The sequence below is a fragment of the Cibotium barometz genome, chromosome 12 (assembly GCF_041138505.1).
Source record: "Cibotium barometz isolate CiBa-2024 chromosome 12, ASM4113850v1, whole genome shotgun sequence".
Lineage (NCBI taxonomy): Eukaryota > Viridiplantae > Streptophyta > Polypodiopsida > Cyatheales > Cibotiaceae > Cibotium > Cibotium barometz.
This window is the reverse complement of record NC_141057.1, coordinates 23,500,704-23,526,375: the sequence shown is the minus strand read 5'-3', so window position 1 is coordinate 23,526,375 and position 25,672 is coordinate 23,500,704. Positions and strand designations below refer to the sequence as shown.

Genomic DNA, 25,672 nt, shown 5'->3' with positions numbered 1-25,672 from the left:
CTTCCTTTGCCCGGAAAGTGCAGGTGATTCCACCAGGATAACTTTTTCCTAACGTAGTCAAAAGCCTTAACTAACTGAACTGATCTGACCGAACTCGTAAGTTCCATAGTCAGATCAAGGGACAGATTGCACTTGGATCATAGAGACCAACACTTTTTTCCTCACCGAGAGGCACAGCATTGATCCTTTTTCCATAGAACAATTTTTGTCCGGGAGTTACTTCATCTATCAAACTAAACAGAAATTGAGTCTCGATTTAAGGATCCATCAGTCCAGTCTAACCCCATCCAGTCCCATGGGTTAGCCAACCGCCCAACTACTATAGTGATGGGATCCAATTAGGAATTTGGTTAGGTTTTGTCCCGAGTACCAAGGAAAAGAGTTCCCAGGCCCCCTAGCCGGAAGTTCATGCAAACATAAAACTAGTCACACCACTTATTATACACCCAATATGAAATTGGCCTTTTTCTCAGCATCAGCTAACTTTAAAACAATCCTTTAATGAAACCATTATGTCACTGATGACAATCCTCAAAGTCTCTGGTTGAATCCATATTTCCAATCATACATTCATCGGTGCGGCAGACCAGAACGCTCACCACCTGTTCACTCAGGGGCCTTTTCAATAGTTCCTAGCTCATAGTACCCGAAAATATTTTCACATATAAAAATCAAGATGGAATCCTCGTTGAAGATCAGCAAGATCAATCAACAGATCCATATAAGAGAGCCATGGACTCATCTGTTGTTGAGGACCAGCAAGGTCAATCAACCAGATCCATGCCCGGTTTCAGAAAACAACTCTTACTTCTTATTCCAATATCTTCCACGACGCACGTGTGGGTATCTTCGGCGACCCAAAGCCCAAGCCAGCACCCTCTACGAACCTTCACAGGTCACCTAGCGCTTCACTCATAGGCCGCTTCCTTGGTCCCTCATCCACCATACCGGAAGCTCACCATTTAAATCGAACCGAAGCTAGTCAAGACCTCGGCCGACCTTGCTACGCGAGACGTCCTCCATTGACTCTCCGTCAGCAGTTGTAACTTTATCAGTTAGGTCTCCACGACCTTAATCACAAGATGGTCAAAATGCTTCCCCAGCATTCTTGACATAAAACAGTCATTTACAAACAGGTAAAAAAAATACAGTTTCTATATTGAACTCTCGTCTTTTCACATTATTCCACATTAATCCATATTATTTAATCCAATTCCAATTCATATGTGTATCCATTCTTGACCAGATATATCATTTTCTATCCCATCACATAGGATTCATTCACTTCACATAACATCCATTCCTATCTTTCTTAATTTACATTACGTCTCCTCACATCCATTTCTCATTATATCTCATTCGTTCAAATCTTATATTATTCATTCACATTCTGATTCACATGACATCTCATCTCATCCATTCGCTCATATCCACTTCATATCCATTCACATTCATATTTGCATTCATTATTCCACACACACATTTGTACATCCACATTCTGATTCACATGACATCTCATCTCATCCATTCGCTCATATCGACTTCATATCCATTCACATTCATATTTGCATTCATTATTCCACACATCCACATTTATACATTCACATTCATATTTGCATTCATTATTCCACACATCCACATTCGTACATCCACATTCACATCTACATTTATACATCCATTTTCACATTCACATTCATACATCCACATCCACATCCAAATCCACATTCATACATCCACATCCACATCTACATTCATACATTCACATTCACATTCACATCCATACATCCATATCCACATTCCACATCCTCATTCACATTCACATACATCCACATCCACATTCCATATCTACATCCATATCCCCATTCACACATCCACATTCATATTCACATGCATCCACATTCACATTCCATATCTACATCCATATCCCCATTCACACATCCACATTCACATTCACATACATCCACATTCACATTCACATTCACATTCAGACATCCATATCCACATTTCACATCGTTATTCACATTTACATACATCCACATCCACCTTCCATTCACATCCAGACATCCATATCCACATTCCACATCCTTATTCACATTTACATACATCCGCATCCACATTCCATATCTACATCATTTCTTTCACATACATATAACTACATCTATTCTTTCACATACATACATCTCCATCTATTCCTCGTTCATTTTCATCTAATTGTTTCGTTTCACATCCTCATATCTATTTATAGAATACAAGAGAATTCTTATTTTCGATATAAGATTTCTTTACGCATTTATTTATGCATAAATTCCAATTTAAGGAGACTAACACTTTCGAAATAAAAATCAATCTTTTATGCATCTTCCTATGCATAAACTCATTTTAAATGAGAATGACACTTTTGAATAGAAAATCAAATCTTTAATGCATCTTCCTATACATAAAATCAAAATTGACGAAAATAACTCTTTTGAACTAAAAATAGATTTCTTTATGCATCTTTCCATGCATAAATCCAATTTAGTAGGAATTACACTTTTAGAATAAAAGAATTTTTCTTATGCATCCTATTCATGCATAAAATCAAATATGATAAAAATAACACTTTTATAATAAAATAATAATCTTTTATGCATACCTCTATGCATGAAAATCAAATATGATAAAAGTAACACTTTTACAATAAAATAATAATCTTTTATGCATGCCTCTATCCATGAAAATCAATTATGATAAAAGTAACACTTTTACAATAAAATAATAATCTTTTATGCATACCTCTATGCATGAAAATCAAATATGATAAAAGTAACACTCTATGCATGAAAATCAAATATGATAAAAGTAACACTCTATGCATGAAAATCAATTATGATAAAAGTAACACTTTTACAATAAAATAATAATCTTTTATGCATACCTCTATGCATGAAAATCAAATATGATAAAAGTAACACTTTTATAATAAAATAATAATCTTTTATGCATACCTCTAGGCATGAAGATCAATTATGATAAAAGTAACATTTTTACAATAAAATAATAATCTTTTATGCATACCTCTATGCATGAAAATCAAATATGATAAAAGTAACACTTTTACAATAAAATAATAATCTTTTATGCATACCTCTATGCATGAAAATCAAATATGATAAAAGTAACACTTTTACAATAAAATAATAATCTTTTATGCCTAAAAATCTATTTTGATGAAAGTAACACTTTCATAATAAAAGAAAATTATTTCTTTATGCATAAAAATCTATTTTGATGAAAGTAACACTTTCATTAATAAAAGAAAATTATTCCTTTAGGCATAAGAATAATAATAATCAATATGCATCTTCTATGCATGAAAATGATACTTTTAGAGTATAGAATTTATAGGAATTACTCTTTTAACATAATAAAAGATAATTCTTATTTCCAAAAATTTTGCCATAACCTCCTTTGTATGGCTGACCATTTTTTAAATTTTCTTACTTAATTTTGTCTTAAAAATTAACTCTAATTGATTTAAATTAATCTATACTAATCAAAATTCACTTATAAAAGAGAAAACATTATATAAAGTTTAATTCCAACAATTTTCACTTAACTAGGATAAAGAAGGGTTGATTCTAAGAAGAGAGAGGGGAAAAGCCTTTCGATCAAGGCATAACATCCATTTATCACTTCAAACAATCATAAACATTAGAAAAACATAAAATCAATAAAGAAAAATACAAAAATCTCTACTTACATAATTTCTAGGAGCTTTCCTTTGGCTTGATGGTTTGAGGGTTCAACTCTTGTTTGTAACAAGAGTGGCCACCAATCTTTGGAAGAGGAAAATGTCAAAAACTAGTGAATTATTAATAAATTCACAGTTCTTGGCTTGGGAGGAGCAGAGTAACAGTGCATAAAACACTATTAAGTTTCAACAAAGGGGAGGGCTTCTATTTATAGGAAAAAGTAACCTCTAACCAAGCCAACTGATTCTAGAATTTTCCAGATCAGTTTGGTCAATTTTTGACCATTTTTGGGTCAGTTTTGGTCACTTTTTGGATCTAGTTGAAACAGGAGAGAGAAGAGATGAAAATATCTCATTATTTGGGAGTTTAAAACTCATTCAAGCATGTGAAATAGGCGCCCTCTTCATGAGGGAAATTCCCCCATGCAGAGGTGTCAAAAATGCATCATTTCACCTAAATATCTCTCTTTTTTAACTATTAACCTTGTCCTTAGCCAACTCTTCATCTTATGTGAGTATTTACTCATTTTTGGGAGATTTTCCTTTTATTCTTCTATTTATCTCCTCCCTACATTTGGATGAATCTTATTGGTCCATAGGAACCTAAATTTAAAATTTTGAAAAAATCTTCACCCCCAGGATAATGCCTCTTGAACAGATTATACTTAATTTCTAATGCATCTTCTGAAAATCTTTTTGAACTTCTGTTTCAGGGGAACTTATTTTAATAAGATGAGGTATTTTTCTATCCAAAAATATTTAAAATCTGAATATTATCTCTCTAGAATATTTTTTCTCTCTAGGCCAAAACAGGTAGAAACAAGATCTTTTATATTTCTGAAGAGGGGAATGAATTATAGGGGAAGATACTGGGACCTCTTTTTGTTGAGAAGAAGAAGAAGAAATTTTCAGCCTCTGATCTTGTGTGTTCTCTTCTAGGGTTTGTGTGAGTGTGTGTGTATGCTTGTAAGGGCTCAAGCTATAAGATTCCTCCCCCCACCCAACCCTCATGATGTCCAGTATCTTCCCCTGTAATTCATTCCCCTCTTCAGAAATATAAAAGATCTTGTTTTTACCTGTTTTAATCTAGAGAGAGAAAATATTCTAGAGAGATAATATTCAGATTTTAAATATTTTTGGATAGAAAAATACAACATCTTATTAAAATAAGTTCCCCTGAAACAGAAGTTCAAAAAGATTTTCAGAAGGTGCATTAGAAATTAAGTATAATCTGTTCAAGAGGCATTATCTTGGGAGTGAAGATTTTTTTGAAATTTTAAATTAAGGTTCCTATGAACCAATAAGATTCATCCAAATGTAGGGAGGAGATAAATAGAAGAATAAAAGGAAAATCTCCCAAAAATGAGTAAATACTGACATAAGATGAAGAGTTGGCTAAGGACAAGGTTAATAGTTAAAAAAGAGAGATATTTACGTGAAATGATGCATTTTTGACACCTCTTCATGGGGGAATTCCCCTCATGAAGAGGGCTTCTATTTCACATGCTTGAATGAGTTTTAAACTCCCAAATAATGAGATATTTTCATCTCTCCTCTCTCCTATTCAACTAGATCCAAAAAGTGATCAAAACTGACCCAAAATGGTCAAAAATTGACTAAATTGATATGAAAAATTCTAGAATCGGTTGGCTTGGTTAGAGGCTCACTTTTTCCTATAAAAAGAAGCCCTCCCCTTTGTTGAAACTTAATAGTATTTTATGCACTGTTACTCTGCTCCTTCCAAGCCAAGAACTGTGAATTTATTAATAATTCACTAGTTTTTGACATTTCCCTCTTCCAAAGATTGGTGGCCACTCTTGTTACAAACAAGAGTTGAACCCTCAAACCATCAAGCCAAAGGAAAGCTCCTAGAAATTATGTAAGTAGAGATTCTTGTATTTTTCTTTATTGATTTTATGTTTTTCTAATGTTTATGATTGTTTGAAATGATAAATGGATGTTATGCCTTGATCGAAAGGCTTTTCTCCTCTCTCTTCTTAGAATCAACCCTTCTTTATCCTAGTTAAGTGAAAATTGTTGGAATTTATGTATGTGAAAGAATAGATGTAGTTATATGTATGTGAAAGAAATGATGTAGATATGGAATGTGGATTTGGATGTATGTAAATGTGAATAAGGATGTGGAATGTGGATATGGATGTCTGGATGTGAATGGAATGTGGATGTGGATGTATGTAAATGTGAATAAGGATGTGGAATGTGGATATGAATGTCTGGATGTGAATGTGAATGTGCATGTGGATGTATGTGAATGTGAATAAGGATGTGGAATGTGGATATGGATGTCTGGATGTGAATGTGAATGTGCATGTGGATGTATGTGAATGTGAATGTGGATGTGTGAATGGGGATATGGATATAGATATGGAATGTGAATGTGGATGCATGTGAATATGAATGTGGATGTGTGAATGGGGATATGGATGTAGATATGGAATGTGGATGTGGATGTATGTGAATGTGAATGAGGATGTGGAGTGTGGATATGGATGTATGGATGTGAATGTGAATGTGGATGCATGAATGTAGATGTGGATGTGGATGTATGAATGTGGATTTGGATGTGGATGTATGAATGTGGATGTGAAAATGGATGTATAAATGTAGATGTGAATGTGGATGTGTGTGTGGAATAATGAATGCAAATATGAATGTGAATGGATATGAAGTCGATATGAGCGAATGGATGAGATGAGATGTCATGTGAATCAGAATGTGAATGAATAATATAAGATCTGAACGAATGAGATATAATGAGAAATGGATGTGAGGAGACGTAATGTAAATTAAGAAAGATAGGAATGGATGTTATGTGAAGTGAATGAATCCTATGTGATGGGATAGAAAATGATATATCTGGTCAAGAATGGATACACATATGAATTGGAATTGGATTAAATAATATGGATTAATGTGGAATAATGTGAAAAGACGAGAGTTCAATATAGAAACTGTATTTTTTTTACCTGTTTGTAAATGACTGTTTTATGTCAAGAATGTTGGGGAAGCATTTTGACCATCTTGTGATTAAGGTCGTGGAGACCTAACTGATAAAGTTACAACTGCTGACGGAGAGTCAATGGAGGACGTCTCGCGTAGCAAGGTCGGCCGAGGTCTTGACTAGCTTCGGTTCGATTTAAATGGTGAGCTTCCGGTACGGTGGATGAGGGACCAAGGAAGCAGCCTATGAGTGAAGCGCTAGGTGACCTGTGAAGGTTCGTAGAGGGTGCTGGCTTGGGCTCTGGGTCACCGAAGATACCCACACGTGTATCGTGGAAGATATTGGAGCAAGAAGTAAGAGTTGTTTTCTGAAGCTGGGCATGGATCTGATTGATTGACCTTGCTGGTCCTCAACGGATGAGTCCATGGCTCTCTTATATGGATTTGTTGATTGATCTTGCTGATCTTCAACGAGGATTCCATCTTGATTTTTATATGTGAAAATATTTTCGGGTACTATGAGCTAGGAACTATTGAAAAGGCCCCTGAGTGAACAGGTGGTGAGCGTTCTGGTTGCCGCACCGATGAATGTATGATTGGAAATATGGATTCAACCAGAGATTTTGAGGATTGTCATCAGTGACATAATGGTTTCATTAAAGGATTGTTTTAAAGTTAGCTGATACTGAGAAAAAGGTAATTTTATATTGGGTGTGTAATAAGTGGTGTGACTAGTTTTATGTTTGCATGAGCTTCTGGCTAGGGGGCCTGGGAACTCTTTTCCCTGGTACCCGGGACAAAACCTAACCAAATTCCTAACTTGGATCCCATCACTATAGTAGTTGGGCGGTTGGCTAACCCATGGGACTGGATGGGGTTAGACTGGACTGATGGATCCTTAAATCGAGACTCAATTTCTGTTTAGTTTGATAGATGAAGTAAATCTTGGACAAAAATTGTTCTATGGAGAGCTATGCCTCTCGATGAGGAAAAAAGTATTGGTCTCTATGATCCAAGTGCAATCTGTCCCCCTTGATCTGACTATGGAACTTACGAGTTCGGTCAGATCAGTTCAGTTAGTTAAGGCTTTTGACTACGTTAGAAAAAAGTTATCCTGGTAGAATCGCTTGTGCTTTTCGGGCAAAGGAAGTTTTCTAGGTTCGGTTTTGGAAAAACCAATGGATTAGTCTCTAGTCCGGATATCCGTGTGGGCGAGGCACGAGTGTGGGACCCTACCCCGTGCAAGAAGTGCTACTTCCGCTGCTAGCACCCCCGAATCCGTTGCACGGTGGGGACAGGGATCTCACAGTTGGTATCAGATCTATTTGGCTAATGAGGATCAACCAAGAAGCCAATTATTTCAAAAATTTATCAAGAGGAACTAAAAGGTTGTAATTGTGTGATAAAATTCATACAATTTGATATTCAAACTGAAATTCGTAAATTGGTAATTGGATCTTCAGACGGAATTACCGTCGCAATTGTATGGAATCCCTGACTTGCTTGAGGCCTAGACATGATGGTATTTACCTTATAGTTCCAAGAACCATGACTACCAGTATGTACCGAGGGTATAATTGTAGCTCTTTACTGGCTGTATATACGAGTAAATCTAAGACTTGAAATTATAAGCATTAATGCTATCCAGTTGATGAATTCGAATGTGGTTGATATGATTTTTAAATTCTGGTTGAGAACTCATGAGTTGATTTGGATTCTGATTGAAAAATGATGATCCCTGAAAATTGGTTGAAATGTAATAAGCTGAGCGAAACCGCAATGAGGATGAATGGGACGAGTCTCTATGATAATGTTCGTAGCTGGAATGACGTTAATGACTTCAGCCAATCACTATGAGATTAGTGGATTGTGCTGGCAGATTGCTACTGTTAACTTTAAGAGATAAGGAAAATATAATATAAGTACTAAAGTACTATGTACATGTGGTCCATAATGTGAACACGCTAAATGAGTGAGTTGGCAAGATAAGTATGTCATAACTGAGTGGTGGACTAGTAAATGGTATAGTCCAACTATAGAAACACTGGTAAAGATTTATCATGTCAGCATCCTACCAAACACACAGTGATGTAAGTGGCGGAAACGGTCACACAAGCACATCATAAGTGTCAGCTCGTGTTGAGCTTGAAATCTCAACATGTTGGTCCTATATCATTGTTTCTACCTTCAACTACAAGTCATATCTTCCATAGGCATCATGCCATTTGATAATTCACACATTACCTTTCCATACAACATCACCATCGAGGAGGCACGGGAGGCCCGCCATTTCTTCTTCTCCAAATGGCCAGCCCGACACCCTCGACACGACAATGACAACGATACTGTGGATGACAATTCTGCCCCTATCTTGGAGCACCCGATCCCTTTGCCTCCCACTCACATCCTACTCCACCCCCACCACATTCCCCTTCGCAACCTTGACCCCCACCTGCCATTGGTGCCCGCTACCAACCCTTGGAACCTCCCACCTTCCACATTCCCCTTCGCAACCTTGACCCCCACGTGCCATTGGTGCCCGCTACCAACCCTTGGAACCTCCCACCTTCCACACCAAAATCCTCTCAAATCACTAGTTTTCCTCCTACCTCCCCTCCAACCACCACCTTATCCCTTTTTCCCTCACCATCTACAACCCCACCCCAAGTACCCTCCCCAACCCCATCACCCCCTTGGAACCTCCCACCTTCCACACCAAAATCCTCTCAAATCACTAGTTTTCCTCCTACCTCCCCTCCAACCACCACCTTATCCCTTTTTCCCTCACCATCTACAACCCCACCCCAAGTACCCTCCCCAACCCCATCACCCCCTTCATCCCTCCATTTGCGATTGGAATTTGCGATTGGAACTACATATACCTCCCAAAGATATACCCTCTTCATCAGCACGTCCCCCTCCTTGTTAGAGACAACACATGTTCTCCTGCTATTTATCATTGTATGGGTTCCAAAGTCAAAGGGTAGTCTGTAGCCATAGTGTGTGAATATTTTTTGTGATGAGTGTACTAATTTGTACTAGTGTATGTTTGTGTGAGAACAACCTCTTAAGATTAGATATTATGCAAGTGTGTAGGATGCTTTCTTGAGAAGAACTAGTCCAAGTTTGATTAAGTCAAAAGATAAAGCTTTATTCCTATAAAAGCATGTATTTAGTGAAGGGTTTTAATATATCAAACACTCATTGAATAGTGCAATCTTGTTCTCTTTTGAGCATTGTTATTTGTTACCTCTCTCTCTCGACGACACATTAGCTATGGAATTCCATCCTCCATAGCTGCTCACCTCTACAAAACTCTAGAGTTCCAGGTTGGTATCAAAGCGATCAATTCCTTCTTCTTTCCTTTTTTTGCTGTGCACACCCTGAGTCTTGCCGATCATCACAACCTGCTTCCGCTTCTCTTGGTTGGTCGTTCGCTGCAACGTTGGTGCCCCGACAGCGTCTTGCTGAACTCAACTGCTAAGTGATCCCAGCGCTATTACACCTTCTCCCATCCTGTGAAAACGTGACCTACCTGCCGACCATGGCGTACATCCCTCGACTCGCTGCTTCCATTCACCAAAGTTTTTCTACAGCACAAGCACCGTCCTACCCACGCTTGAACTAGCCTGTGATGTCCCCTTCAACACCACAAATGTTCTGTCTGCAACAACTGACATTGCTTCTGCTCCCCACGCCAGTTACTTTGCCGCCCGTTGAAGCCGTTCGACCACCACCTGTGCTGCAGCCTGCTGCAGTCGTCTGTAGCCGCGTCCTCTAACAGCAGGCTCGTCACCAGCTCTGCCTGCTCTTGTCACTTCAATGCTGAGAAGCTGCCACTCAGTTACAGGCCCAGCCTTCAAAGGTTGTCTGCCAATCAAACGATCCTGGACGGAACCCTGGGCGTAAGGATTGAGTTAGAGTCAAAATCTTGTTTGTTTTCTTGAGACTACTCGGTCAGCCGATCAATCAATTATTGAAGGAGATAGGGGGATTCTAACCCTCTGAGGGGGATCAATCAATTATTGAAGGAGATAGGGGGATTCTAACCCTCTGAGGGGGATTCTAACCCTCTGTATGCTATTAATGGTTTCAAGAGCTAAATTTATGAATATGATTAAAATACCGCATGTGGGAGTGGAGCCACACACGTCGGGGGGTGGGGCGGTGGGGGAGGGAGATTGCACCTAGTCTTGTGTTGATGGTGATGTTATTCTTTATCTTTTACCTTATGTTATGCTATGAAATTTGATTTTCCATTCAATTCAACGTCTTTGTTTTAATTTTGATATAATTTATGATTTTTTTTAATCATATTCATAAATTTAGCCCTTGGAGCCATTAATAGCATAGCTTTTCCAAAATAGAGCTATTTACAAATTTGAACCTTAGTCCAATGCTTTTAAAGCATTTCATCAAAAATAAATAAACCTTGCCCAACTAAAATTGCTAGTGGGTCTTTTTACATAAAATGATTATGTGCATAACTACATCTATACATTAATCTACTTGCGATATTTGTGACCTTTTAATGATGTATTTTGTAGCAAGGTTATTCGACACTTACAATGATTGATGAAGTTGAAGAAGAAGAATACCACAACGACTACTCAGACTCTTGTGGTAACATATTTATTGTAGTTGATTATTTAACACTTTTTGGTTAACTCAAGGAGAGTTTTTATGCATCAAAAGTAGAACTTCTTGAAGGAAATGAACCTTTTATCTTGAATTATAATTTATACTTTATGAAATTTTCACTATGTATTAATCTTGTGGTATGGGACACGAGATTAATCCTGTGTGAAGGATTCCAATGCATACTTATCTCTACACTTGTGTGGGATAATTTCAGGTGTTAGAATTTATTACACATAGAAGTCTTTGATATAATGTAATTTTGTTAGAGAACATACTTGAATTTATAGAGTATTTGACAATTGATCTCCTTTGCTCACATATGCAAACAAGCATTTGAGGTCAGTTGTTAGAGAACATACTTGAATTTATAGAGTATTTGACAATTGATCTCCTTTGCTCACATATGCAAACAAGCATTTAAGGTCAGTTGTGTATCCAAGCAGGAGGGATGTTACATAATGTCCATCTTTTAATTATACGGGGACGCCCGAACACTAGTGTGCCATGCTAGTGAATTGGTATCGTAGGTGACTCCACGTTAAATACTGAGTACCACTGGTATTGGCATAGCTTGAGACCATGTTGGATGGGTGTATGTTATTAAAGTGCAACAAGTAGTGCCATGCTTGACAACTGTGTTGAGTCAAGTGAAACAAGTGGACTATGCTTTACAATTGCACACGGTCGAAGTGAAACAAGTGGTTTATGTAACTGATGTGCTATACTCATTGGAGTGTAACAAGTGGCAACCCACACCATGCTAGATGATGTGTACATAGCGATACTCTCATCATAGTGAAACAAGTGGTGAATATATGTTGTGTTTGTGGTGAGCAATGTGTGTGTGTCACACATAAGGGATCTTGTCTATATCATATCATTTTTACTATTTGTGATTTGATGATGATGCAAACATCACCAATTTTGGTATCGCACGAGTTTTCTTGATTGGTATTTCATGTCCATGAGAACCTCTGAGCCATGCCTTTGTGCCTCTAAGCCATGTTCGGACCTCTGAGTTTACCTTGTAGGTTATGACATCAACAATCTTGTTCTCTTGGCATTTTTCTTACACAATTGAGGACAATTGATTCCCCAAACAGGAGGACTGTTACAAGATTCAATTTAATGGAATATGCAAATGGACACGAGATTAATGTATAGATGTAATTGTGCATATAATCATTTTATGTAAAAAGGCCCACTAGCAATTTTAGTTGGGCAATCAAAGGTAAAGTTTTCTCTACTGTTACAAGGTTTGTCATGTGAACAATCAAGTAGGCTGAGGAAGTCGATGACAAGAACACCACTGTGAAGCCTCTAAAGAAGAGTTTGCTATTAGTGCTAAAGTAGAATAAGAGCTCTCTATGGCATTTGAAGAGATTTATGCAAGTGTTGAGGTTAACATGTTTTGTTAAATTTTATTATTAAAGACCATATTAGGGAGTTTGGGGAAAATCCCAATTCCCATTTTGCAAGATCAAAAAATAGGGTCCATGGTAAACTGTTTTAAGATTTTGTCAAAACCCCCTCATGTGACATCATTGGAAAGCTCTTGAGACGAGTGGCTTCTAAACCTAAATTCTCTGACAACTTTAGAATTGGTATGCTCAAGATAACACCAAAAAGTAGATTTTTTTAAAAAAAAATCCAAAGTAATGGGATTTTTCCAAACTCCCTAATATGATCTTATTATATAAAGTTTGATATATTTTGTATATATATAAAGTCAAAAATATTTAGCTGAGAGTATATCTCTTAAAGTCCATGTAATAGGCTAATGTGTAAACCCTATGTCCCTTGTTTAGTCTTTTAAAATATTTCCAACAAGTGTAAATCCATGTGAAACTCACTATTGTATGGGCATCATACTTATGCAACTTATGCATAATCAAGAATAATTTCTGGGTAGCTTTTGAGAGAGAGAGAGAGAGAGAGAGAGAGAGAGAGAGAGAGAGATTTTGATGTTTGGTTGTGATTCTCATTGTGAAGTCTAATGAGAGGCACCAACCCTACTCCATGGTAATAACTATAGTTGCAACAACTAACCCACCAAGAAGAAAAGTTCTAGCTTTGGTTAGTTCCCACACAATGAATCATTATACCCCAACATAAGAAATACATTTGATAGTTTTAAGTTTAAAGAATTAAAATAAACACACTTGAACAAGTATATGGACATTTACATTAATTTTAAGACTTTAAAATTTATAAGGACAATAATATAAAATAAAGGTAAATAAAAAGGACGTTAGGAACAACACAAATGATAAGATAGGTTAACATACATAGATAGTCATATAAAAAAAATAAAAATTCATGAGTTAAAAAATTAACATAATCTTTACTTAACATTTTATATTTTACCATAACTGTGTCGACAAATATTTTCATGTGCATACATTTAATATGTAAGATCTCTTTCATACACATAGAAAATGTTTATGTTTCGTTGATTTTAGAATTAAAATAATCCCATAGGAGTGTTGTTGCCAATCTACTTTAAATAATTCATCAATATGTTCTAAAATTAAATAGTTGTTCTTGGCTTATATGCTTCCTTGTCCATGACTTGAAAGTGAATTGGTAATAGTATTCCTTTTTTCAACTCAACATTCAATATATATATTGCTAGATTTTTTATCATGTATTCTATCCTTCTAACTTGTGTCTTAACTTCTCACTAGCCATGTGCGTCTTAACTTCTCACTAGCCATGTGCGTCTTTTTCACCCTCTGCTTTTGTGTGTGCATTGATTATAGTTTCCTTAAAGTTTATCCCCACCCCACCCAAAAAGTCGTGAAAGACCTAAAAGTGGGGAAAATGAAAATTGAATTGACAAGAACTATTAATTACAATGTTGGTCTTGCATCCATCACAATATGGACAAGTGAGGAAAAGGTAGAGAAGGAAAGCGAAAAGTATAGCCTAGGTAGCTTGGCAATGGCTTTAACATGTCAACTTCAACCGCCCTTTTTTGAAATGATTAGGACACTTGTACACACTACCTTTGAGTAAAGGAAGAGGAGAAGCATCACTCTTACATCATACTTTGGAAATGTAGTACTCTTTAGTTATATCTTTACTCTTGAGACTCTCTTTAATCTTTCTTTTACTTTGTATTTGAAAGAAAATGTAACAAAACTCCATTTCCTTCTTGTTGTAATCATTCCATATGAAAATGAAGCCTTTAAAATGTACAGAGATTTCTATTTCTAAGGATCTAGAGACATTAGGACCTCAATAAGTTAAAACTTCTATTTATTCTTTTTCTTCTTTGTATGATAAAGAAGACAATTCCTTTTTGTATAAAAAATGATAGTTGCAAATATATACTAGTTAAAATGTTAAAGGCATAGGTACTTCCATTCTTTCTTTGAGTCGCTCATTATGAAGGCCTTAAAGAATTGGAGAAGACATAACCTAAGACCCTTTAGCATGCACAAAATCATTTCAGTTAATGCTCAAAATAATATGACATTCATTGTGAATTACAACTTTGTTTCCTAGTGTTTCCATATAAGAAACTATAGCCTTCTTAATGTAAAAAACTAGCAAACTTCTTATTGAATAACATGACAAGAATTTGCTAAAGAGATTAACAAATAGTAAGAGTGAGTGTTTTTAAAAGTATAATTTTTTAAGGCTTTGTGATGGTTGAAATAAAAACTAATTTCACAAGATGAGAGGTCTAGTAAGAAGTAAAATTATTTATTGCAATAGGCAAAGAGATAACATTCATTTATAGGATGTTAAGAGATAATACAAAAGGTCATTGCTATAGAGAATAACCTACTTCCACTAGCTTTTCCATTCAGCTTAATCCTTCATGGTGTTAAGAGAAACAATAAAAGTTTCATTGCCATAGAGATGAATCTTGCCATTTCAACTTAATCCTCCAAGATGCTAAAATACAAACTAGTACATCGTAAACAATAAAACAAAAATTATATTACCATACCTTGAACTTATTATTAGTACACTATAAACAATTAAAAGATAATATCATATCTTGAATTTATTATCTACTGACAATTAATACACTAACCAATCAAAAGAGAATATCATACCTATCTACTCACAATTAATACACTAAACAAATTTTAGAGAATAGCATACCTATCTACTTACACACTAGAATTAATGCTATGCTTTAGCAATCTGAAATCAAATGCATGATCATTTCTTATCTTTTTCTCTAGCTCATTGTTAGTCCTAGGGTTTGTCGCTATTATGTAAGCAAGTTTTGTTTTCATTCTTAGCAAACCTAAGTGTATAGATGGATACCACTTTCTTGTTGTAATATATACTCCATAATCTTAAGGGCAAGATTATAATAGGATTTTATACATGTCATTTGCATTATATGTAAAATGATGGTTCTCTATAATGATGTTCTCAGGTGTAGGCATTAATATTCCTCACTCATGGCAGGTGAACGAATGGGGAATTTATTATAGAGCCCTTAAACACTTTGATTTTCCATTGATAGATGATGGATTCCTCTTCTTTTCATCACAAAAGGGGGAGGAAAGAACCCCGCCCACACTGATCCCTTTTGCCCAATGAGTTGGAAGCTTAGGACTCATTCCAACACATGAATCCATTGGGATGGTAGTAAAAGGAAATTTAGTTTTAATATTTCTTAGTAATGAGTATAGCGGAGGCCTCGTGAATAAATAATCAAACATCAAACTTATGATACACTCTAATCTATTGTAGATGATTGAGATTCTGTCTCAATGGCCACTGAAGAGTAGAGATGTCCTCTATTTGTATATACAAGGGGAAAGGACTTATCTTTTCATGTGATTATAAGAAAGGTATTGCATGTAAGCCAAATTACTTAGGAAGCATATTCATTAAAACTTCATTGACTTTGGACAAACTATAATACTTCCAAGGTAGTATTCTAGCATTAACCTCCAAGTTTCCCATTGCCACTCTTTTCTAGATAAAATGTTACTCTTTTTCTAGACAATCTTTTCATTCTTTAAACGTTGGGGGCATACCACTCAAGAAAAAAGGCTTGCACTATCATCCACAACAACATAAACTAAAAACCTAGCAAAATTGATCCTCTCTCTCTCTCTCTCTCTCTCTCTCTCTCTCTCTCAACTACATCGTGAGGGATTCTTAGATATTCAACTACATGAAGCTATGTAAATTTTTAATGGATTTATTACTTGCCAAAGTTACTCGACAAGGTAACCATGCAATAGTCAAACTTATTGTAACCAAATTTGAGAAGGTTGCAATTCTAAAACAATCAGATAAACTTAAAGGCCCAAATATATGGATCGAGGAGGATTAACCCCCAATTAAAGTCAAGCTTAAGGATTTAGAGCTAGCAAAAGTCAAAGTTGCTCAAAAAGAAGGCTAGCAAGCTTAAGAATTTGGAACAAGCCAAAGTCAAAGTAGCTCAAAAAGAAGGCAAGTGGGTAATCTCTATAGTGAGGAAAGACCTCTCCTTGGATGATTATTATTTATGCTTGGTATTGAAAATCTACTAGTTGTTTAGTAAGATACTTTTTTTTCCTTTTGCTAGACCACATATTTAGGTCAAGACACACATGGTCTTTATGATATGTATCGTATTTTATAGGCCATCTTGACATTAATATAACTCTCTCTCTCTCTCTCTCTCTCTCTCTCTCTCTCTCACACACACACACACGTGCACAATATATTTGAGTGCTTTTATTTTTTGATTTAAAAAATGCTTAATTTTGTGAATGGTATACAAGTGGTTGTATGTTGAAGTATGTTAACAAAATCTTGTTTTTAATCTTTGTCTTGGATTGCTTACAAGGAAAGATAAGTTCTAAGTGGAGATGTGATGGTATAATTTTTTCAACTTGTTTCCGAAGAAATATTAAAGAAAAACACACTCTAGCTATCTATATATGGCTTTGCTCGACTTATAAATATAATTATAATTATGTTCCCAAAAAAAGTACACTCTAGCTCTCTTTAAAGCACACTCTAGCTCTTTTTAAAGGGTGAAATTTCCATTAGATCCTACCTAGCTAGTATAATATTCTTTGTATCTTCTGTACTAGCATATTTTATTAGATCCATAGTTCAAAAGTGCCTTAAGCCACATGGTATCCATCCATTGATATTTTTATCCTCACACTAGGTGAGGATGGGCCCTCTTGCTTATTTCACTCAAAATGACATTTTTCTCTCACTTTTCATGTGGAGATCGGGCCCTTTTCCTATGTTTTAAACCTTTATCCATGTGGACAATGGGATCTCTTTCCATTTTTGCATCCTTTATCTATGTGGACATTGAAAGCTTTGTGCCATTCACTCTCCATGTGGTCATCTCTCTCTCTCTCTCTCTCTCTCTCTCTCTCCATCACATGGTCTTTTGAAGCATGACACTCATGAAGGTGGCCAAAGGTGTGCCAAAGGTGCATTTCTCAACTCATAAATACTCATGGAATCCCAAGAAGCAAGATCATGCCATCCATGAAAGAAAGTTGGGATTAAAGCTATCAAGAAGGTCCACATATAACCTCTTGATATATGTGTTCTTTCCATATAATAAGATGAAGATCACAAAAGTACCAAAAATGAAAAGATCAATTTTTCAATGGCGTTAGCTAAAGAACCATGCCATTTGTTAAGCTTAGAAGCATAATGCAATTAAATGAGATTAAGCACAATCACACCACTTCACTTCAATGAAATCTAAAAGACACTCACCAACTTAAATGTGTGTAGACCATTAAAATAATAGCTTCGAATTCCAATGCTTTTGACATAGATTCACCAAATAAAAGTAAGTAGATACATAACCTTGCTTTTGCTCAAGAGATTCACCTAAATATATATAAGATACCACATTAGTTTAAATGAAAGGGTTTTTTAATTAAAATTTTTAAAATAAATATAACAAAAAAAATTACCAATTTTTTTAAAAAAACCATAAATACATCTAAAAAAAGAATCAATTTATTCATTAAAAATCCACAAGTACGAGGTTTTTTAAATACCCCTTGAACGCATGTAGTACATAGAATTTCTTAGTAGTTCGCTCCCAAGGTTACTTAAAACTTCTTCACTTTCTTGACATGAAATACACGAAAAATAATTAAAATAGATTTACTAAGAAAACAAAGTAATAGAAATGCTAGTGAGATATCACATGTATATTGTAAATACTCAATTTACATTCTCTTCCATGAGAGCTCCACATTCTTATAGTGATGCAAAATTTATACTCGATTTTACCAAAAAAAATCGCTTTGGATTCACATTATTAGCATAATTTATCTTCCTATAAAAAGAAAATTTGAAGTATAAGTGCACTTTGAAAAAGTACACACAACAGAAGTTGGGTGTATGAGTAGTGTATGTAAAACCAGACGATTCTCTCCCAACTTTTTGAAAAAGGTACACACCACCATATATTATCAAAATGAGTAATGAAGTGCTACAAATGTTGTTCCAATTTTTTTATTTTTAAAAAAATGGACAAACACTTATTTGTGACCTCTCATAAGTTAAAATATGCTCACTAATCATTCTTTGAAGGACACACAATAGGGTCCACTCCATAATAATATTAGCAAGTTGCTCATGAAAGGAAATTTTAATGTTATAATTCTTACATTTCAAAGATGTTCATAAAAGCGTGGAAAAACAGTCTTTATTTTTGTGAAATAGAAAGGTTTCAAAATATAGACATATCTAGATTTCTATACACGATGAAAGTGATTACGGTAAGAAATATATGAATAGTTAGTGTCGTTAAGAAGATAGGATTAGTAATCTCAATTTGGGTTAAGAGGATTGAGCTCTGAGAAGTATGAAAGATAAGAGATTTGGGTTGAAAAGGATCAAAATTTGGGTAACCTCAATTTGGGTGTGGTTCAGAGGATGGGTTAAGAAGGATTCAAACTTGGGTAATCTCTCTTGGGGCAAGAGGATTAAGAGGAGTGACTTGGCTAGGATTTCAGTCGGGTAACCTCGTTATGGGTAGGGTTCATAGGTTTGGGTTGAAAAGCACAGAAAGTATGGCAATCTCAATTTGGGTGTAATTAACAGGATAAAGTTAAGAAGTATGAAAAACCGGGTAATCTTGATTTGAGTATGATTAAGGGTAGAGAGAGAGAGAGAGGGGTGATCTCAATTCAATGGATTAGGTTAAGAAGAATGGAAAGTTGGGTGATCTCAAACTGGGAATGATTAAAAGGGTTAAGGGTTGTGATTACTCCTCTGATGGGAGGTGGTTTAAGGTGAGGCCATAGATTGTTTAGTGAGAGCAAAGTAGAGAAGCTCATTCCAGGTGTCAGGAAGACCAGGCAGGCACCAGTGGCTGCAATCCTGGTGTGAAACTACCTCATGTGGGGGGTGCCCATACACCGCGGGGTGGGCATCCTTCCTGTAGTCTGAAAGCCTGGTGATGTTGAGCACATGGACGGGTAGCTTCATTTCTTGCAGAACCCCTTCCAGAGCATGCATCTTATCAGGATATGGGGTCAAATAGGACTCCTTGTAGATTGGCTCTGTCTCATCTTGGCATTGCCCACCAGAGTTCCATTGGCCTCCTCTGAAAATCCATTTAAAAACATCATAATTAACTTAGGCAAAAATCAAAACATTTACCTAACTATACCCCACATTAGAGCTAAACCCCAAGACAAATGCTAATCTAGAAGCTTAGATTAGCATGAACCAATGTTTGAGCTAGTACTCAATAGTAACTTAAGCATAGATTAGCTAAGCATGCTCATGCTGCATATTAGAGCTAAACCCCAAGACAAATGCTAATCTAAAAGCTTAGATTAGCATGAACCCATGTTTGAGCTAATACTTAATAGTAATTTAAGCATAGATTAGCTAAGCATGCTCATGCTGCACCCACAAATCTTGATGATATTAATGGAATAACCAACACCCTCTGCAATCCTTTCACTTACATGTAGTGAACAGGAGAGTAGCCCCGGAAGAAAACACGAGTGTTTTGTGGATTCACATATCTTTGCACCCATTTTGCCCATGTAGACAGAGCCTTTCTGTAAGCCGCCATAATCTTGAGTTTGGCGTACACCTTGTTCCCTTCTTGAAAGCAATTCTCCCTGTTGCATGACAAGCCTATCCCATTAGTGTCAAACACTGACATGATTAACATATCCTAAGTTGATTTATCTGTCGTACCGTTGATTAGCTTGCATTGATATCCCCTAATTTCATAGGACTCATTTGCAGGAATTGGCATCTGATAAGATGCAATAAAATTTAACGTAAGGTATAATTATGTGTTCCAAAACACAGCCATGAGTTCTCAGCTGGTTTGATATATGATTATATGGATCAACCATCGGCTTATACATACAGCCTAAGCCTAATCATTTTCTTTGTTTATCATGTCCCTTTGATTCCTTGGTGATTATCACAGGTTTACAGAGCAAATTCGTGTTGATTATAAGGATGAAGATGCATGCAGATACATGAATGCTTATAATTATTTGGTGTTAATCACATGGTTAAAAGATAATAGCATTGATTACCCTTCACCGATCTTGTCTGAAGTCCACCAATGCCCTGTGTTGAACACCAACACACTGGCTTTCCTCCATCTTCTCTCTGATTTGTCCATCCTGTCTAACCTTATGGTGAACTGGGTCTGATTGGAACCCTCTTGCTTGTCCACTAGATACTGGGACGTATAAAACTCCACTCTGCAGTCATAGTCCTGGACCACAGAAACATTCACATTAGCCGATCTCCATTTAAGCTGCATGATCAAATGTTTCCATTATGATTTTTTCTATGTATGCATGTATGTAGATGTATATAGCACAATTTGATATGATTATATGTCATTACCAGAATCTCCACTTAGCTGCATAATCAAGCGTTTCCATTATGCTTTTATCGATGCATGTATGTATGCATGCATGTATGTGTGTTGTATGTATGCATATGCGTATGTATATGTATAGGTGTACATATAAGTAAATGTATATCTTTCTGGCTGTGTGTGTGTATGTGTGCATGTATGTATGTATGCATGCATGCATGTAGATGTATATAACACAATTTGATATGATTATATATGTCATTGCCAGAATCTCCACTTAGTTGCATAATCAAGTGTTTCCATTATGCTTTTATTGCTGCATGTATGCATGCATGCTTGTATGTGTGTTCCATGTATGTGTGCATTTGTGTATGTATATGTATAGGTGTACATATAAGTAAATGTATATCTTTGTGTGTGTGTGTGTGTGTGTGTGTGCATGCACTTATGTACGTAGATACACACAGGAAATGCATACACCTCATGTAAATGTAAAGATTGTTTGATGGAAAAAGCATCTCATGTGCAGTCAAGTGAGATCATACATCCAAAAAAAAAAACACTCTGGGTTTGAGGTTTGTATAGCATTGAGGAAGAGAAGTTAACTTGCCAGGAACTTGAAGACATAAGCGCCTGGTAATTTCGAAATGCGACCGCCATGTATCTGCACAATTCTATGCGTGTCTGCTAAAGATTCTCTCAGCATGCAAAGCATTGACTCCCATTGATTCCTGTTCAGGGAGTCCCCCACAAAAACCAGTCTTTTCCCTCTCAACTTTTCCAGCAGGTCTGTGCCATTGAACCTTATATGCATAACACACATGAGCTCAACCCATTATAAATCAATGCATACAAAATGAGCTCAATATATGAAAAACTTATAAAGCTTAACTTGAGACTCTACCTTAACTTGACGCTCTGCAAAAGACATTATACATGAAACACATGTAGGCCTTGATCTTACCTTGGTACATTGCAATCCCTTGGAGCCCATCTCCACCTGATGTATTTGGCATCTGGCCTGCCATTCTGCTGGCAGCTGAAACCTTCATCTACGAATGGACAAGAGCCAGGCTTGTAAAGTGGATATGAATCATCTTCCACCCACCTTCCTATGGAGATATCACACGTAGGATTGGTAGAATGTGATGTAGAAGAAAATACATCATGTGCATGCCCCATGTCATCAGTTCTCTCAGCTAACAATGACTCCAAATCGTTGATTGAATGTGGTGATGAAGAAGCAAACCCATCATGTACATGCCCCGCCCCAATGCTTTGGCCTGCTGCTAATGATGACTTCAAGCCATTAGAATGTGGTGAATCAGATGAACTAGGATACCCACCATTGACATGGACCATGCCATTGGTTTGTTCTATGCTATTAGTCAAAGAAATGGTGTTTGAAGAGGTCTTTTGACCTGGAGATGAACCTTTGGCATCTGACATTCTACTGGGCGCAGAAATCGCTGGCCGGGAAGCCAAACCGTCCACATCCTTGTTTCTCATGGAATCCCTTTGAAATGCATTATCATGCTGTGAAGAGGACTGATCACGAGAGGAGCTATCCGATCGCTTGAGGTAAGGCATGTATGTACTATGTGGAAGGCTTTCATGAGTGGATGTGGATGGTGGGATGTTCTCTTCATGTGGTACTGCATGTGAGTAGGAGCTTTTGAAGAGGAGGATGAAGAGCTGGTTGGAGAATGTGGTGATAGACAAGCGAGATGATGGTGTCCATGATGGTGTTGATGTAGACGGCGACGACCAGATGGGGTTTGGCATGAACCTCATGGCGAAGTTGGAGGTGAAAATAGCAGAGATGAAGAGGCCCAAGGTAACACCGAGGAGGATGGGAGGCCACCTTGAAGGGATGGCAAGGAAGGCTCTCTGTGTTTTGCTAAGCTCCATAGCTGCGGCGGCAGCTCTAGCAAAGCATTGACTACACCACACTATAGCAGCAAATCAAAAAGCACACACATGAGTGATGTCGAGGTACTTAGAAGGAATGCTTTCTGCTTTTTGCAGCCCCATTAATAAATACCATGGTGGTCGTGATTAAGCCTGCAAAAGGTCCAGATTTGAGGATTAGAGTGCGAATTGGACGCTAATGCAAAGGATAAAAGAAGAAGAAGATTAAGGTGGATTACGAGCTAATACAATTGCACTCTGCTTCGTCACCAGCATGCCATGAGCTGATGATGATCAAATATTCGTGTTACCTGACAGAACACATCAGCAAAGTGACTCAGAGGCCACCTTATAGACTTGAGCGCGGTGTGTGGATTAGGAGCTCATGGAAGGATTAAGAAGCAGATTGAGTGTTAATTACATAAAGACTTCTAGTACACGGACAGAGGACGCAAAGCACCTTCTTTGATGGGTTTGAGTGTGAATTAAGGATGCTTAATTATAGATTAGGTGTTAATACAGGGACTCGACTGTCTAATTATTATATGAAGAAGGTTTGGAATAAAGGAGATGGACACACGGTAAGTAGCCGAGCTACTTCCACTTTGAGTGTGGGTTAAAAAAAAAACTAAAGACGTTTGAGTGCTCATTCAGATTAAATATCTCATACAAGGATTAAACAGCATTTAAGTCAGGATTAAGGAGATGGTTCTAACACCTAATCCGGCTTCCGTTCTGAATAACATGAGAATAGATAAACGGCTAAGGCAGCTGAGTTTACTGAAATTTTGGGTTCAGGTTAGTGTGGATTAAGAGCTAATGGCAAGATTAAGGAGGGATTTGACTGAACAAAAACATGGAGAGTGACTGACCAGCAGCTTGCTGCAGGATTTGTAAGCAATTAAGGTATAAATGCAATAATGGGTCTGACTGAAAGGATTAATGGAGAGGGAATGCAATGAAAATTGAACTAATTAAGGCGGGGCTATCAGCTAATCTTGCTTTTAATCAGCAAGGATTGACGTACGCTCGTGCAGGTACGGGGAGTGCACGGCGTGTAATAGCAAGGGATTTAAAACTCCGAGAGAACTAGATTTAATATTAAAACTAATGGCGTGTGTCGGAAGCGCAGGAAGAAAAAGCAAGGCGAAAAGCAGGAGCGTATATCTACGATTGAGCAGCGTGTGCGGAAAAAAAAAAAAGTTTTCACGGAAACTTTTCTCTCTAAAAACCAGAAAACCTGCAGGGTTCCAAGTTCAAGCTATATACAATGCACCTGTAATATATTTTTTATTTCTTTCACCCCCTTTTTTTTAATGGCAAATTTTAAGGCCTTTTTTTTCATAGTTTATCTCAAAATCAGCAGCCCTTTAATCAAGAAAACCAGTTTTGTGATTTGTTGAAAAAAAAAAGTTTTCTAGAACTCCACAGGTATTTCTTACCAATTTGAAAGTATTTTAAGAATTTTAAAACCTTTGAATTTGCATAGTATTTTTCATCTTCAAAAGGTGCAAAATACACTAAACCCAACAAAAAAAAAAAACATACAAAAAGGATTGTTTAGCAATGATGGTCCACATGGGACATTTTAGAAATAATGATTTGTTTTATAGTGGCCCTACAAAGTGGCAAAATTTGATGTTAAAAGTCTACATAAGGTTGCACAATAGTAAATCCATAAAAAATTACCAAAGCATCAAATTGACAAGTATAGGGTGTGGGAATGCAAGAATGTGTTATGCAGATTAAAAGAGACTAGTGGGGTGACGGTGCTTCGCACGTTTCTTCAAACCTCTAAATTCAAATTCTACCCCAACCTCCTCCTCCTCCTCCTCTCCTCTGCCACGTGGTAGCTTTGTGAACTTCTTCCTTTATATAATATATATTATAGAGATGATCTTACATATCTCTTTGTTAGGATATACAAAACACATAGTATGTGTATAGGAGGAAGGCTTAAAATATATAAGACAATGGCATCTTGAAGCCTAAAGCGAAGAGAAAAAGTTTTTTTTTTAAACGTAAACCTTACGCTTCAGATTTAAGGCATGCTTGACGGTACATGCCAGCTACTATTGGTAGTCCAAAAACAGACGGGATTCTGTTGGACCCATGTCGCACGATCAAATCTTTTCACATGCTTTCACCTTGAAATTCCCTTTGACCCGCCAAATGGTATTACACACTTTGATCTTTCATTTTTTGATATACACTTTGCATAGAGATGCCCTCATGAATTGCTCATGTGTGCACATGGTGCCTTTACTTATTTCATCGTAAGCCTGCAAGAAGGCCCTCACTCCTCTTGGTCCTCACACATATGCCACTTAGTAGAAAAAAATTTGATGTACCCTTTGGTCTAGATCTTTGTCTTTTCTTGTCCTATGGTAAATCCTGACTCATGTTGGCCTTCCCACATTACAACTAGAAATGCTACTTTGTAGAGGGAAAATAATTGTATCCTCTATTTAATTTTATATATATATATTTCAAGGAAAGTCACACTGACACACCCAAGTACCATGAGGGGATATCGACTTTCCAAATATTTGCTAGTTAAGGCAATTGACAAGCCCCACACTCACCCACTTTGAGTGAGCACCTTGCAT

The 25,672-nt window shown here is 36.7% G+C and overlaps 1 protein-coding gene across 3 annotated transcripts; it reads right to left on the bottom strand.

Annotated features, from left to right (window-relative positions):
- Positions 1-18,979: 18,979 nt before the first annotated feature.
- LOC147633195 (protein trichome birefringence-like 6) lies at positions 18,980-24,096 on the bottom strand. 3 transcript variants are annotated; one of them, XM_086806228.1, is made up of 6 exons: positions 23,375-24,096; positions 22,117-23,216; positions 21,763-21,955; positions 20,860-21,044; positions 20,269-20,427; positions 18,980-19,898 (listed from the first exon to the last, which is right to left on the bottom strand). In XM_086806228.1, exons 2-6 carry the CDS (start codon positions 23,061-23,063, stop codon positions 19,580-19,582), a joined length of 1,803 nt encoding a protein of 600 aa, XP_086662354.1. In that variant the 5' UTR covers positions 23,064-23,216; positions 23,375-24,096; the 3' UTR covers positions 18,980-19,579. The 3 variants fall into 3 exon arrangements, with proteins under 3 accessions (XP_086662354.1, XP_086662353.1, XP_086662355.1); XM_086806227.1 differs by having other exon boundaries at positions 23,313-23,446; XM_086806229.1 differs by having other exon boundaries at positions 23,303-23,434.
- Between the last annotated feature and the right edge of the window lie 1,576 nt (positions 24,097-25,672).